This window comes from Cladophialophora yegresii, assembly GCF_000585515.1.
Source record: "Cladophialophora yegresii CBS 114405 chromosome Unknown aczIN-supercont1.3, whole genome shotgun sequence".
Classification (NCBI taxonomy): domain Eukaryota; kingdom Fungi; phylum Ascomycota; class Eurotiomycetes; order Chaetothyriales; family Herpotrichiellaceae; genus Cladophialophora; species Cladophialophora yegresii.
The window spans coordinates 3,026,128-3,041,523 of NW_006913047.1; the positions used below are offsets into that span (position 1 = coordinate 3,026,128).

Below are 15,396 nucleotides of genomic sequence, written 5' to 3' on the forward strand. Positions count from 1 at the left end.
CCCTGCGTAGCGGGCAGCATGCCCGGGCGCGACTTCATCGAATTGGGTACAGTAATCACGCTTACTGCTCGCTTCAAAAGGACCAAGCCATGCCATGCCAAACCCAAGTCAGGCATACAAACGAGCGGGAGACTTGGCGTTGCGTCTCCTTTTCACCACGGAGTACGGATCAGGAAAGTTCGCAGTATGAGTACTGAAACCTCCACATGATCCTGTTTGGGGCGGCACTTCGTTGCGTGGGTCTGTCATCCTCAATACGTACGAAGTGAACGAGCGATGATTGTCAGGAGTTCTTCGCCACCTGAAACCAATCGTCTCAGCGCTTGTAGCATGGTATCCTCAAGATACTATACCTTCCCAGCTCGGCGCATGGGAACGACTGATGGGCCATGGGATGGCAAATGCGCCGGGCTGTATCAGGTACGGCAGACCTACGGAGAATTACGGAGTAGATGTGTAGAACATGACCAAGCTCGCAGATCTCGCAGATCTCGGGGATATGGAAGTACTGGTACATGGAGGGAAGTGATGCTCTGGGTGCACCGCTCGCCGGCATGAGAGAACTTATGGCAAAGTCAATGGTACATGTGCTGCTGCGTACGGAGTACAACATGTGCATTCTGGGAAAGGGGCTGTCCTTGTGTCCTCCTCACTGTCTTCCAGTTGCGCAGGTATCCTAAGACGTACTTTATCAGGTTCGCGATCATTTCGGTCAACATTGGGCCAGCCGATACTCATGATGCTGTTCAGTTTCTCAGAACGTTACCACAAACGACAAGCATATGCCGTCGGTGAGTGCGGGGGTGTACGAGTTAGCCGGGCCAAGTATGTGTGTACTCTGAATCTCTAACTCCTCGCCTGTGTGTACACAGGACAGGACGCTCCGGTTAGGCAGGTTATATCTTGGGCAAGAGCTCAAAGACAAAGGTTGACATGTCATGTACAATAGCACCTATTCAACCTGCGCAAATTCAATCGCTTCGTTGTCACCATTGCACGTCTATATGAGTAAATAGACTGGCCTTCGAAGGTACAGCAAATGTGTAGCTTATCATTCACGAACACGTTCGACGCGTTCGAACCGCGCCGGAGGAATGGTACTACCATGCAACCATTCGTCGCCCACCAGAAAATATGTCGATCCCCATTACTCCTGCTTCGTCACTGTCCATCCACAGGCTCTTGACTTTACGGGAGACAACTTGCACCGGAGATTGATTTCTTTGCACTGCCACCAGATATAGCGTGACTGGTTCACTGTCTGGACTGCAAGAACTCAATCCCCCCATGCTTCGGTGGCCATCGATGAGTACCCTGCTCAAGCAACCCTGGTAGCAGTAATAGTATGCTCGGTCACATCGTAGTCTTCCGAGTCGGGCTCCCCGAGAGGCCATTCCTCGGTAGGGATTCTCGCACACACTGCCACCTGCTGGGGATCGCGCGCCAACCTGAGTCCGGACGGAGTAGTCACGGTCAACTTGGCGCCGTGGAAGTCGCGAATATACACCGTGTTGCCGGTGACTTTGTCCGGATATGCTGGGTCGTTGGGCTTACATAAGTCGCCGACCCTATGTGGCTTGCCGTCGATGGGGACATCTGCGAGAGCGATATATTGGTCTTCCTTGACGGAGTTGTATATGCGGACTTTCATTGTCGACGTTGTGATCAGCGTGGCGTTTGGCTGTTGCTGTTGCGTGTGATGCGTGGTGCAAGGATAGCTGGGAGCCTGGGACGGGTATGTGGTCAGAATGGCTTCGGGAATGCTTGAGTCGCTTGTCTCTGGGATGGAGGTCAGAGGCAGTTTTATATTCTGAACAAGGACATACTCTACGTGCTGAAGCTCCTGTTTGCGTTCAAGCATACTATCGGGTACACATTCCAGATGTTCGCCCTTTAGTGGGTTGGTCTCGGTTCGATCTCATTTCAAAGACACTCAGCAAGATGATATGGCTGGCGTTTAGTTCAGGTGAGCCACTTGCGACAACACGGGACAGGTCGGCTCGGTTTTCCTGTTGGGACAAAATGCTTGTGCAAATCGTGTAGATGCATAAACACACATTACCTGTAGTGAATCCGTCCCTTACCAACAATGTGGTGCACAGATAACTTCAGCTGAACTTCCGACGGCGGCACGCGTCCCGGTGCAAATGCGGCATGGGCACTTTCGAGCAAGATATGCTCTGTGCTACACGGCACAATGCCTGTATCCATCCAGTGTGATTCAGCGCTCTGCTTTTGCGGTGCACCTCTGGAAGAAGGTGCACAGTCTCCAGCCTCAGCTGAACATCTCTGGCGGGCTGCTCAGCACATCGAGGGAATGCAGAGCAGAAACCCTGTCTCGACACCAGGCCGAATGGATGGATCGCAATGGCTTGCGTCACCAAAGGAGAACGAGCAGCCCGGTGCAGCGGACATTGCACGGAGCAGATGCTCCACTCCAGCCGGCCTGGTCCCGCTGATCTCCAACCAAGAGCAATTGCGGTTGAGCTCAGCTGCTCACCCAGTTTCGTGGCTTGTTCGATAGAGATCTAGATTGTGCGTAATCAAGTTTGCACTCTTCAGCTCTAGCAGGCTTAACGGAACGACAATCAAAACGCTTCGACGCAGACATCACTAGAGATGTTCGCATTGGCCTTCCCGATCCTAGAAGTATGGAGATCGAGGCTGAATTCTCTGGCTGTGCTGTTGCGTGTGTGTCCTCGAAGGCATCTCAAGCATCACACCGCAAGCTCTCTTTAGAGCCCAACTAGGGGTGCTGTATCCAAGCATTGCTCATTGCGCCTGAAGAAAACATCGTGCGGCATCCAACGCCCGGGTCACGGGTCAGACTGCGACAGGTGCGTTATCATCATCGGCTTCTCGATTGCCCAGCACTTTTCAGTATAATCTGTTTCTCAGATCCCGAGCTCTGAAATCAATTCTACAATGTCGTTGCTTGAAGAAACTGTGTGTGGTGTAGCATACTCGTTGAGAAATAATGGTGGAAGAGGTTGGGACTGACTTGACTGCAGCAGCATCGTGCAAAGACAAAAAGGGGCAGGTGGGCATCGACCTCAGGGTGCAAAAACTTTTTCCCTTGAACCATCATCCACATTATGCTGCGGTGTTGGATCGAAGGTAAGTGAAACCTTTTCTGTCCGATTTAGACAGCAGGTTTTTTCCGCAATGATTCGAATCTACAAGGGTTGCGACAATCCCATCCCTCAAAGTGCCCATTAACTGTGAAACCGTGGCCAAGAAGCGGATGACTTTGTCCGGGATTGTCGAGAACATTTCGAAAACCGAGATATATATGCCCAAAGAGAAGAAACTCACGTGAGTGGTGCGAAAGTGAAGTAAATCAGGCAGCGGGGAGTCGACGAGGCTGGTGGCGAGGCTGAGGATGGTGAAGATATCACCTTCGCGCACGTGTTCACGTTGACGGATGAAAAAAGAAGCTGTAGAGACGCATCTGAAGGTCTCTTCCTTTACTCACGTCACCTTCAGCAGCTTCTGTTCGGAAATTTCAGGAGGTTCTGACGCCACGCCCACGCGTGAACAGGTCAGGTTCAACATATCCTCGACCCAGCTTTCCATGACAAGCTAAATGCCAGCGTAGACTTGACCATTTCCAGACTCTGAGAGGGCCTTAGCCCAACCTTGCATCGAGTCTACGCAGCTTCCAGCCCTGTTGCACTCTACCAGCCCACCACAAGCAAGCCTCCCGCACATGTCACGTCTTAGGATGTCAACAGATCAAGAGCAACTCGGCGACACCAAGGTCTCAAATGGCGATCAAGCTCCATCCTCTCCTTCTCCAACCAGTGACCCCATCACTGTCCAGGTGGGCGAGCATCGCTTCGTCGCCTTCCGCTCTACCTTGACTGGCGAAAGCCCTTATTTCCAGAGACTGCTTTCGACACAATGGGAGCGACGACAGGCAGATGGGTCTTACTTCGTGGATGCCGACGGATCTCTCTTCACCTACGTTCTCCGCTACCTTCGATCAGGAGCCCTCCCATTGTTCTACACCAGCCTCACCGGACATGATTACAGCATGTATCAGGCGCTGCTGGCAGAGGCTCAATATTTCCAGATTGCACAGCTGACGGCCTGGCTGAGGAACAAAACATACGAAAAGGCGGTGATGCTCGAATACAGGGCCGAATTGTTCGAGGGAGCTCGAGAGCTGACCAAATCATGCTCCTCGGACGTGCAAATGGAGTACAAGACCGCCTGGTTGACCAAAAAGGTCTATGTCTGCCCCCGGGACATCGTCGGACATGAAGACCCCGGTGCTTGCGGCAGGTTGTGCAAGAGAGCCAAGGATTATGAGGAGGATAAGTTCGTTGAGGAGGACGTACTGAAAACCGTGGTTGTCTCGAAGAAGACTGTATTCGAAGCTGAACTGTGTCTTCCGCATTGACACGCGTGCCCAGACATGGAAATGTCTCGACGCGGCGCTCTTCCTCGAAAGCCGAGAAGATCTATCAGTGGTTGAGATGAAGTCGTTGCAGCTAGGGAATGAAGGGAGAATCTCGGGATGTGAAACTGATCCCCGACAACGGGCGCAGAGCAGTGCGGACGGAACAGCGTCATGGAGATGTCGATGTGATCATCTTGTTTTGTCAATTTCTCTCTCAAGCAACGTGGGAAGGTTGGAGGTTGGACTAAGACTCCCCCACAGCACCAACGTGCTGAAACACTGTTCAAGAAATCAAAGAAAATAGGCCGCCTACCGAAGCCTCCAGTGGCCGAGCGCAGACTCTGATTGAAAATCTCCGGGCCTGAGTCCCGCGGTCCCCTGCTCAACCACTACGGCCAGACAAGCCTGCAACAGGTCCGGTCGCTGGTTTCCTATTGCTCAAAAGGTAACTATGGTTATGTGAGTAGGTACGACTTGATTGGCTGCCTTCTGGATTACGGACGCTGCAACAGCCGCATAACGTGCTAATGCACAGTATAAAAGTCACGGTTACGAATTCCGGAATGCCCTTTGCTCATCCAAACAGACTTGAGGGACTCCTTAGACAGGTAACGCATGCGGTCCATGATAAGCCAGTGTCGTGCTTTGCCAAGGCTTCGCTATACACATTGAACCAGTGGCGGTTTGCCTTTGAGAATTCGCAAGCATTAAGGATCGTCAGACGCGGCGAACCGGGCCACTGAGGATGTGTGATGATTCATATTGATAACGCGTTGGACATCCGCTCGACCCCCACTTGCCCCTCGATGCCCCTCCCGAGCTTCCGTATCATTCCTACGCATATAAGGATGACCAGCCTTTGAACAAGTTTGGGAATCTTTGTTCTGATTTTCCTTGCTCTTTGCTATCCCCTCTGTCCCAACCACCGTGAGTCAAGAACCTTGAATTGGCACGAAAGAAGAACAATATCAAATCGACCTCGAGTACTCCCCTCCAGCCGACATGGTGCCCCCCAGCGGTACAACTTGCTAACACTTCCAGGTCAAACCAACCAATCGACCTCCGAGTAGTAAATCTCACTGCAAAAAGATGGGGGTTGTCATGCTATCCCCTCGTTCGGTTGACAGCCATCATGGTCAAGGTACACTTTAACAGACATGAGAGTGTCTGCGCATGAACCGGTGTTCGCAACTTTTGCACGCCAGCGTCGCTCCAGCCATCCACCCAGCTTCCTCGTTGATCTGGAGATGGCGCGGTCGTCGCTGGATCGTAGAAAGTTGCGTTCTGAGATCATACGGTTTAACTTGATCTGGATAATACCAGCGAAAGGATCTTGCGATCTCTTCTCTTTCCCTCTCTCCTCGAGGAATCTCCTAACACTTGACAGGACGTGCAACATGTCTCCGCCAATCGCCACTTTCAATGAGTTTGATGGCTTCACTGCCACCAAGGAGCTGAAGACAGGCGCCCTTGATGCCAAAAATGTGGTTTTGCAGGCCTCCAACGAGGACCAAACTCTGCTGGACAGGTTCGGCGACAAATGGGGTGATTTCAAATTTGCTCCCATTCGCGAGTCCCAAGTCTCTCGCGCCATGACGAGACGTTACTTTGCGGACCTCGACCGATATGCCGAGTCCGACGTCGTCATCGTCGGCGCAGGTTCTTGCGGCCTGTCCACCGCGTACACCCTCGCGAAGGCTCGCCCGGACCTCAAGATCGCCATTGTCGAGGCTTCCGTGAGCCCTGGTGGTGGTTGCTGGTTGGGCGGCCAGCTCTTCTCGGCAATGGTCCTGCGCAAGCCAGCCGATGAATTCTTGAACGACATCGGCGTACCCTTTGAGGACGAGGGCAACTACGTTGTCGTCAAGCATGCCGCTCTCTTCATGTCGACTTTGATGAGCAAGGTTTTGGCCATGCCAAACGTCAAGTTGTTCAATGCCACTTGCGTCGAGGATTTGATCACTCGTCCAGCCGCCGACGGTAACGTCAGGATTGTCGGCGTGGTTACGAACTGGACATTGGTCACTCTCCACCATGACGACCGTGAGTCCGTCTCTTATCCAGATGCCTGATCGATACCTCTTCCTAGTCTCCCAGCCACGAAAAGGATTTTGCACAATAGCTTTTCTCTCACTCCATATCCGAAGACGATGCTAACTCATGTGTGACCAACAGATAGCTGCATGGACCCAAAGTGAGTTTGAAGCGGAGCCTACCGTTGATACCCTAGTACTAATTGCATCTAGCACCATCAACGCTCCCTTGGTCATTAGCACCACAGGTCATGACGGTCCCTTTGGAGCCTTTTCAGCAAAGCGGCTTGTCAGCATGAATGCTATAGAAAAGTTGGGAGGTATGCGCGGCCTCGACATGAATAGCGCCGAGGATGCGATCGTCAAGGGCACACGCGAAGTCTCCCCTGGCTTGATCATGGGAGGCATGGAACTGTCCGAGCTGGATGGTGCCAACCGCATGGGTCCGACATTTGGTGCGATGGTGCTCAGCGGTGTCAAAGCTGCGGAAGAGGCATTGAAAGTCTTCGAGACCAGAAAGGCAGAATGTGCTGAGTAGTGGAAAGGCACCTCGCCTTGATATTATCATGGAGGAGGTGATCGGCTAAGATCACCAAGTCATTCATTCGAAGTAGTCCCAAGCAGATAGGATGTCTCTCTCAATTCACTCAGCAACGTGCAGAATACCGCATAGTACTTAACAGCTGTCTATATCTCATTGTTTGAACTGGCATCATAATATTCCATCTTTGTTGAAATGCGGGCAAGGTGAAGCTGAGGAAAGCGGCTGTGAGAAGGGGTTTTGTCCGCAGATGCGAAGCATTGATTGGTTGCTCTGAGAGGAGCCTCCAGGTCGAAGACCCATGACGTCAATGCTTCGTGTCCAACAATTCGGTCCACGACCAAGTTCGCTCTCTGCGTGCTCACTCTTGACCTTCCGTCAAATGCTCTTTTCAATACTCTAGGATGCTGTCTATAATTGAGACAGACACACCAAAAGGCCAATATTGACCTGTCCAAGGATTGGAATCACATTGCAGGGCACGGATAGCCTTGAGCCTGCAGCTGAGGCTGTTCAGACGTCATCTGGTCCAGTAAGCCTTGTCTGTGGCGGCAATGGAAACAGTCAAATCAATGCTAGGTGCTGGTGGTGGCAGCGGGGCCGGCGATGGCGGCGACATGCCACAGATTCCAAAGGATGGGGACATGCCCAGTCGAGAAGAAATGCTCAAGACGATCGAGTCGTTGCAGAAAGCCCAGAAAGCCCAGTCTACCGCCAACAGCCTCAAACAGAAAGCCATGGCCATGGCTTCATCGGGACAACGCGAAAAGCTGCTAAAGGAAGCCTTTGACAAGGAAATGGAAGCAAATGGGCACAGCAAGATGGCGAAACGAATGCAATCTGGGCCGTGGCAGGGGCTTGGATTTGGCGGTGGAATTGGAGCTGCCAGTGGGCTGGGCCTCGGTGCGGGTGTGGGCACTGTACTCGGAGCAATACTGTCGGTGCCTGCGACGGGACTGGGGATGCTTGTGGGAAGTGGCGTCGGTGCCATCCATGGGCCATGGGTGAAGCTAGGTGGCGGAAAGGGTGGCAAGGTGGAAGAAGTACCGTTTGAGGATGCGGATCCGGGGAGGGTGGTTGACGCCTTAGAGGCGGAGCGTAAAGCGCGGCTTGAGAAAGGAGCTGCATCGGACAGCGTTGAGTCGACAAATGGGGACGAGAAGCCGCGTAGAAAGCCGCCGAAGCTGGAGATCAGGTCTAAGAAGGGTGCCGATTCGAACCAAGATCAGGACACAACTGGTGACAGCGCTGTAAAGAAGGAGTCTGAAGTCAAGAAGGAGCCTAGTGTCAATACTGGCGTGTCCGAAGAATCAAAGCCAGCCAGACGAAAACCGAAGAAGCTGGAGATCAGGTCAGGAAAGGATGGCCAAAAGCCGGCAACTGCAAAAGCCTGATGACCGCGAAAAACTGGGAAGAGCTAAGCAAGGTGTTTCGGAGCTGCATCGAATTTGGATTTGGATTAGGAATTGTACGTTTGTATCGCAGCGGCCAAACCCCTGGCAGAGAATGTGCTCGCGGCAGGAAATATAATGTAATCTGGGCACTCGGTATACCATTGACGACATACGCAACAATTCAAACCTCGTGTCTCACACAGCTTGATGGAGACTGCTCGAAGTGCTACAACGACGATGGGACTTCACCGTACCAGGCTCCATGCTTCGCACGATATCCTCGCTTAAGTTACCCCACTAAAATAGGGCAATCGGCCGAGATCTCGGCTTTCAATGGCGTTTGTCAGCATTTCGTATCAATGAAGTATCTTCGGCCAACTATTCCGGTGCACGAAGGCATGCCTTGACCATTTTTCGTTCATTCTTTTGGAGTTGACAATACGTTGGGCGGTCCTTAACGGTGGTGATCAGGTATACACCTTCAGCAAGTCTCGGACTCAACCATGACAACCAACGAGGCACGCTCGGAGAGGACTCCTCTGCTGTCCTCGTCGCCCAATACCTTTGCCGTCCTCAACAGGCACACGACTGAGACACGAGATGTGTCACCACTCTCGCGTACAGACAAAGGGCAAGACAAAAAGCTTTCGACGACACGTGGAGCCCTGATCTGCCTTTCCGTCTGGGTCCTCATCTTTATTCTTACAAACAATGTCTCGCTCATCACCACGATTCAGTCACCGATTGCTTCAGATCTCGAGGTCTCGAATGCGGTGAGCTGGTTTACATCAGCCTACCTGATCGCCATTACGAGTATCACGCCTGTGGCAGGCCGCCTGTGCGTCATCTTCACGCCGCGGGTGTATTTGCTCGCCTCAATCATCATTCAGACCTGCGGTCTTTTCGTCACATCCCAGGCCAAGTCACTGCCATGGTTCCTAGCGGGTCGAGCTATCACGGGCATGGGAAGCGCGTCAGTCACGCCAGTGGCATTCCTGCTTGTCACTGAACTGACGAGCCAGCGGAGGAGGGGCTTGTTCTTTGGATGTATCAATACGGGCTATACTGCGGGCGTGGCATGCGGAGCCATCATTGCTGGCGCGTTGGAGCCGCTGGTCGGCTGGCGCGCGATATTCTGGCTGCAGATCCCATTCGCCTTGGTCGCCGTCACCGTGGCATTCTTCAGCATTCCCAAACCGAAGCAAGTCTTGGACTCTGCGGCCCCCGAAGCGCTGGCGAAGAAGCTGGCTCAAATCGATTACTTTGGCGTCTTTAGCATCGTTGCCGCGGTTGTGCTATTGCTTTACAGCCTCTCGTCTCCACGAATCCAGATCATGCCGATCATTCTCTCGCTGGCATCGTTCGTCCTCTTTCTCTTCGTCGAGTCAAGCTGGGCAACGCACCCTATCGTACCCGTTTCAGTGCTCAAGTCCAGGGGCAATATCCTCACTGGCTTAGCGACCATCGGAGTTATGACCGCTCGATGGGGTGTTCTGTTCTACACACCTGCTTATGTCCTCACGTTAAGGGGCTGGCCTCAGAGTCGCGCCGGACTGACGCTCATTCCGACAAATCTGGGCTTTGCCGTTGGCGGCCTCTTGGCGGGCTGGTTGCATATTCGACGAGCCGGGTCCTTTTACGCCGCCTGCATCGCCACCTTTGGGGCATTTGCCCTTTCGATGTTCGCGGTCTCTTGGATATCCACGACGTCTTCGAACATCTATTTATATCTGACTCTGTTGTTTGTGAACGGCTTCATCGTGGGGTCGTTGCTGAACTACTCACTGGCGCATGTGTTGCACCTTACTACGCCTTCGACGCATATCATTGTCATCCCATTGAATGCGATGTTCCGCAGCTTGTCTGGGTCGTTCGGCTCAAGTGTCTCGGGCGGCCTGTTCCTGCGGACGCTGCAGAAGGCCCTGACCCAGGGGTTCCGGGATCGTGGGATATTTGAGGGCAAGGAGAACTTGATCCGGCAGCTTGTGGGCAAGCCTACCATGGTTCAACAGCTGACTGGCGTGGATAAAGAGGTGGCCTTGTTTGGGTACGAGCAAGCACTCAAGACAATCTATATGGCAGGTGGTGTCCTGGCTATTTTCATGTTACTTGTTCAGGCTGGGACCGGGTGGACTGCGCCGGAGGTAGTCAAGGACGAGGAGGATGCTCTTGATGGGGCGGATGGCATCGAGCGTACTGTTCCAAGAGAGCCAGTTGTGTCGTAACGGCACCGAGGACTTGTACAACTATAGATTTCCAGGCAGCGATGCATTCGCGCCATAAGGGCTATATTTGAAACCATCTGTTTTTGAGCATGCCCAGCGGTATTCCACATGCATATGCATACGCTTTCCCTTCAGTTCCGGTGGGAAACCACAAGCCTAGACCGAAGTAGTGTATATTCAACCTGCATGCTATATGCCCAAACTCCTCATTGATGCGACCCGTGTCGATTTTAATAACCACCGTATCTTATTATTTTGACCTTGATGCGCCTATCGACGAATGGCCGACTCATCCGTGGGGTTGTCCAATGGGTGCTCACCCGCCTTGCCGAGATCGTTTTTGGAACCCATTCCAGTCCTCTCTCCCTGCGTCCTTGGTGCCTCGTGGCCATGGCCATCTTGGTGGCCGGGTGCTGCTCCGAAGCTGAGGGTACGGTCGTTGACCTCGCTCAAATCAGGGAGAGGTGCCGTCTTCTTTGCGTGACTGATTTCGACTTCGTCGGTCGTCTGTATGCCGCACTCTTAGTTGGTGCTGCTCGCGAGAAGACCCTCCAGGGACTACCTACCTTTCCTCCTCCGTGGATCTTGTCTTGACCCGCCTCCACCGCGTTGTCAGACTGAGGCTTTCCGTCCTCGTGTTCTGCTCCTCGAGGCATTGCGAGGTGATGTAGACGGTGAGTCCAGTTGAAGAAGTGGTCGGTATCAATCTTGAATATGTTCTTGAGTTGTTAACAGCGTGTTATCGATGCTTGAGTCGAGAATAAGAGGTGGTAGAGATGATGGAGAAGAGTTCCCTAGTCACCAAAGGCCACTCCACTGCAGCAATGCAGTCATCATTGAGCCTCAGCACAACCCATCATCCCATGGACAAAGATTGGTTGGGATGAGGCTCGTCCCATGCTTAACGTCACTTGTGAAGTCATCTGCTCCAGGCAAGGTTTGGCCTGCGCAATGGCCAGGTGCGCGAAACTATGGCTACTACGGAGTACCCTCTTCGGATAAAGTATGCCGCAGTATGCTTTCAAGATCGGTCTCGGTTGACGTGACTACCTCGATCTACGTACCTGTCCAAAATGGCATTGAATATTGCGACGACCAAGTTGAGCTGGTCGCCTCAAACCTCAACCTCAGAATAAATTCGTACCTCGTAGCCGGATCGCGTGCCTCCTCACAGGGAAATTCCGGGGCTACCGTCACCCCTCAGCGGGATGCGCCGTCGACCTTTGTCCCACTCTGCGGAACACCGGCGTTGCTGTCGGGCGGGATAGCAATGATACTCCGAAGCTGTGGCGGCTTTGAAATGTTCTCATTGAACAGAGCTGAGTTGTTGACCGAATATTAGCCCGCGCAGACTTGTGCCTTCTTGTTGCGGACGAGCTGACGATGCTGTGCTTCACGACAGTGCTCCTGTCTGCACACGGCGCAACCTGACACGTGGCTCATCTTTGGATGGCAAAAGGATGAGAGAAATTATGGGAGCTCCGTGATTTTCCTCTTTCTGTCTCTATGTAAACGACGCAGTCATACTTACCTCGCTACTACCCAACACCGTTCACTCATTCTTCCAGCCGGAGTAGAGCAAAGTAACAAGAGACTGGCAGAAACCGACTGCACCAGAACCTGCGACGACGACATACACCTATTTCCATCTCAAAGTCATCCTTAGCAGCAAGAATGTCTAAGCCCTCGAAAAACCCATCTCCCTCGTCTCTCGAAGCCCCATCCTCGAAACTTCTCCGCGTAACCCTCGAAGGAGCAGTAATGAGTGCGGTCTCCAACAGCCTTGCCCAGGGGTTCAACGCCTACCGCGAAGGCTGGTCCGCCATCGATCCCATCGCGTTCGTTCACTTCATCGTCCTCGCAATCATCACGACCCCACCAAACTACAAATGGCAGTTCTGGCTCGAAGAGACGTTCCCGAGCCATCCCCAAAGACAGGCACCAGGCGCGGCGGCAGGCAAGAAAGAAGACGATGCCCGCCCAGTCAAGGATGAGAAGGCTGCGCTCTCGTTAACAAATACCGCGGCCAAGTTCTTACTAGATCAGACTCTGGGTGCAGGCTTCAATACTGTGTGGTTCATCGTCATGATTAATCTACTGAGGGGCAAGAGCTTCGAGCATATTGCGACGACTGTACAAAATGTGAGTTGCGGGTCTAGATGTCCCCATGGGCGCTCCACTCGAACGCGAGGAACTGACGTACCCTTATTTATAGGACTTCTTCCCCATGCTTATGGCCGGGTACAAGTTCTGGCCGGTGATCACTCTTCTAAACCTCGTCGTGGTGCCTTTTGATCAGAGAATGCTTGTGGGTGGCTTGGCAGGTCTGGCCTGGGGAATGTATGTCAGTTTGACGCAGATGTGATTTTCAGCTTTAGAACGGGGACTACTGGTCGGATATAGTATATTTGACACCCCAGCGCCCAGAGGTTCCTGAACGACACGCTTTCAAAAAGAAAAAAAGGGGTGTGCACGAGAGAGCACAGGCTCTACAGAATCTCGTCAAGTCCGAATCTTGGACGTGTTCGGGCTGGGTATTACCTCTCCACAATCTGGCATGTGGACTTGAAGCTTTGGCTGTCTGAAGTGGCCAGCGTGGGAGTCTGAATGCTACGACGCGCCACCGGATGGTACTGACCCGTCCTGCATCTGAATGATGCGTGAAGGATTGAAACTATCTGTACTGACAGGCACACATATGGCCTGATTTTGAGACCCATCGATCTCACGGGCTAGGGACCACAAGCGGCGCGACTCTAGTCCTTGCGCACATGAGCCAGGGGCCGCAAGCAGCGTGAGACTGGACATTACAGCAAGAAATCACAGGCGTGTGGGAATGAAACGGGCCTACTAGACGGACTACAGCAACACTGTCATATAGGAGGGTAGAGACCAAAACTCGGCAGCAACATTGGAGCCCCTTCAACAGGAGAATCGATGGATACAACTTCCCTACAAAATCTGCACATCTCTCAGAAAATGTGCCCATACGCCTCTCTCAACTACTATAGCTCACTTTTTATCTCCTTCCCCCTCCACCCGGTGATCTCACAACTTACTAGCCTTCCACACGGGCCTCCTCTTCTCCCGAAAAGCAGCGAGCCCCTCCCTCGAATTCTCCCCCTCCATCAACCCGCGCTTCAACCGCTCATCGACCAACTGAAACCCGCGCTCGACGGACCCATTCTCCCACGTCTCTCTAATGGCCGCGCGCGTCACGATGATGGCGTCCGGCGAAATGTCCGCTACTTTCTGGGCAAGCGCCACGGCCTCATCCAGCAGCGTCGCGGGACTGCTGGAGACGTGGTTGATCAGGTTGAAACGCAGGGCTTCGGCGGCCGACAAGGTGCGGCCCGTCATTGCGATCTCGGAGGCCAGTGGGAGCCCAACGTTGCGGACGAGGCGGGGCAGGCCGCCTGCGCCGGCGTAGATGCCGCGGAGTGATTCGGGGAGGCCGAAGGTTGCGGTTGGGGAGGCTACTGTCATGTCGCTGGGGAGCAATGAGTTAGTAAACATGTATGTATGTACTCCGTATGGCTGCATAGCCATATCACTGTATCTATAGGTGGACCTAGTGGGATGCTCTGTGGAGTTTGTAGCTTGTCCAAATGGGAGAAAGAGAGAGAAGAGGGGAAGCAGCAATGGGCAAAGGTGGTCAATGTTGAGTGGCTGTGTATTACAGGAATAGGAAAATTGTGTAAGGGGACCGACAACGGCAGGCGGGAATGCTCAAATTCTTTTTCTTCCCTTCCTGGTTCTTACTTGCTTGCTTGCTTGCCTCTTTGCTTCACCCAGGTAAAGCGAGCCGGGGCCAAAAGAAGGGGATGGGGATAGACGGGCAGAGGAGAGAGGTGATGCAATGTCCGTCTCTACACTGAATGCAAGAAGGTACTCCCACGAAAGAGGCTCTTTCTCTTCCAAGTAGAACAAAATGGAATATCTCGTATAAACCATTTTGGCCAGGCCAAGCCGGAGAGATCGAGAAAGAAAGGTAGACAGAGCAAAAAGGTACCACAGTAGGCAAACAGCCTCACTCACCAGTTCAGCACAATCTCAAAACCCCCGCCGAGCGCAAACCCATTCACGGCCGCGATGATGGGCTTCTTGCCCAACCGGCGACTAATCCCCGCAAAACCACTGGTCGGCGGGTGCAACGCGAGGTACGGCTTCTCCTCCAATTCCTTGGGATCCCGCTTTCCGAGTTCGATCAGGTCCTGGCCTGCGCAGAAGGCCTTGGGACCCGCACCCGTGATGATGGCCACGCGCAGGGTGGGTTCTCTGTCGAACCATTCGAAGACGCGGTGGAGGTGCCAGTGGACGGGGAAGGGGATCGAGTTCATCTGTTTGACGCGGTTGATCGTGACCAGCAGGATCGCGGGGGTTGGGTAGGAAAGGAGGACGGAGGGATTAGAGGAGGGAGGAGGGATCGTTGTATTCGACGTGGAGGAATAGCTTGTCATGATTGCTTGTGGTTGGGCTCTGCTTGCGTTGACCTGATCAAGAAGGCGAGGCTGTAGTCGCGGATGGGGATATCGATTCGGCTTCAGCTACTGTATGGCTTGGATTTGTCAAAGTACCGCGGTCGTGCCGGTTCTCGCGTTCTGGTCGACGAGGTGTGATGTACCACGGTAGGGCTCACGTCAGGAAAAGCCTCTTGACCTTGTAATTAGTCGGCTTTGATGCTACCGGAACTGTAGGTCGTCTCGTCTGGTTCTACGACAGGAGAAAAAACATGCAGAGCCCTGGTGTCAGCTGAGTATATATTTTCTGACGATGAACCCTCGACCGAGCAGTCAGC

General features: G+C 53.2%; 8 protein-coding genes across 8 annotated transcripts; 5 read left to right on the plus strand and 3 right to left on the minus strand.

Moving 5' to 3' along the window:
* Nucleotides 1-1,318: 1,318 nt before the first annotated feature.
* Nucleotides 1,319-1,651, minus strand: A1O7_04835 (uncharacterized protein; the record flags this gene model as incomplete). The annotated part of the gene is made up of 2 exons (XM_007758845.1): nt 1,319-1,429; nt 1,472-1,651. The coding sequence occupies 2 exons, from the start codon at nt 1,649-1,651 to the stop codon at nt 1,319-1,321; spliced, it is 291 nt and encodes a 96-aa protein (XP_007757035.1).
* A 2,073-nt stretch (nt 1,652-3,724) lies between these two features.
* Nucleotides 3,725-4,405, plus strand: A1O7_04836 (uncharacterized protein; the record flags this gene model as incomplete). The annotated part of the gene is made up of 1 exon (XM_007758846.1): nt 3,725-4,405. One exon carries the CDS (start codon nt 3,725-3,727, stop codon nt 4,403-4,405), a length of 681 nt encoding a protein of 226 aa, XP_007757036.1.
* Nucleotides 4,406-5,802: 1,397 nt separating this feature from the next.
* On the plus strand, nt 5,803-6,976 carry A1O7_04837 (thiazole biosynthetic enzyme, mitochondrial; the record flags this gene model as incomplete). The annotated part of the gene is made up of 3 exons (XM_007758847.1): nt 5,803-6,448; nt 6,581-6,599; nt 6,652-6,976. 3 exons carry the CDS (start codon nt 5,803-5,805, stop codon nt 6,974-6,976), a joined length of 990 nt encoding a protein of 329 aa, XP_007757037.1.
* A 557-nt stretch (nt 6,977-7,533) lies between these two features.
* Nucleotides 7,534-8,373, plus strand: A1O7_04838 (uncharacterized protein; the record flags this gene model as incomplete). Its single annotated transcript, XM_007758848.1, has 1 exon — nt 7,534-8,373. One exon carries the CDS (start codon nt 7,534-7,536, stop codon nt 8,371-8,373), a length of 840 nt encoding a protein of 279 aa, XP_007757038.1.
* Nucleotides 8,374-8,876: 503 nt separating this feature from the next.
* A1O7_04839 (uncharacterized protein) lies at nt 8,877-10,598 on the plus strand (the record flags this gene model as incomplete). Its single annotated transcript, XM_007758849.1, has 1 exon — nt 8,877-10,598. The coding sequence occupies one exon, from the start codon at nt 8,877-8,879 to the stop codon at nt 10,596-10,598; it is 1,722 nt and encodes a 573-aa protein (XP_007757039.1).
* Nucleotides 10,599-10,868: 270 nt separating this feature from the next.
* Nucleotides 10,869-11,254, minus strand: A1O7_04840 (uncharacterized protein; the record flags this gene model as incomplete). The annotated part of the gene is made up of 2 exons (XM_007758850.1): nt 10,869-11,105; nt 11,165-11,254. The coding sequence occupies 2 exons, from the start codon at nt 11,252-11,254 to the stop codon at nt 10,869-10,871; spliced, it is 327 nt and encodes a 108-aa protein (XP_007757040.1).
* A 1,018-nt stretch (nt 11,255-12,272) lies between these two features.
* A1O7_04841 (uncharacterized protein) lies at nt 12,273-12,963 on the plus strand (the record flags this gene model as incomplete). Its single annotated transcript, XM_007758851.1, has 2 exons — nt 12,273-12,740; nt 12,814-12,963. The coding sequence occupies 2 exons, from the start codon at nt 12,273-12,275 to the stop codon at nt 12,961-12,963; spliced, it is 618 nt and encodes a 205-aa protein (XP_007757041.1).
* Nucleotides 12,964-13,646: 683 nt separating this feature from the next.
* Nucleotides 13,647-15,058, minus strand: A1O7_04842 (uncharacterized protein; the record flags this gene model as incomplete). Its single annotated transcript, XM_007758852.1, has 2 exons — nt 13,647-14,088; nt 14,637-15,058. 2 exons carry the CDS (start codon nt 15,056-15,058, stop codon nt 13,647-13,649), a joined length of 864 nt encoding a protein of 287 aa, XP_007757042.1.
* Nucleotides 15,059-15,396: the final 338 nt, after the last annotated feature.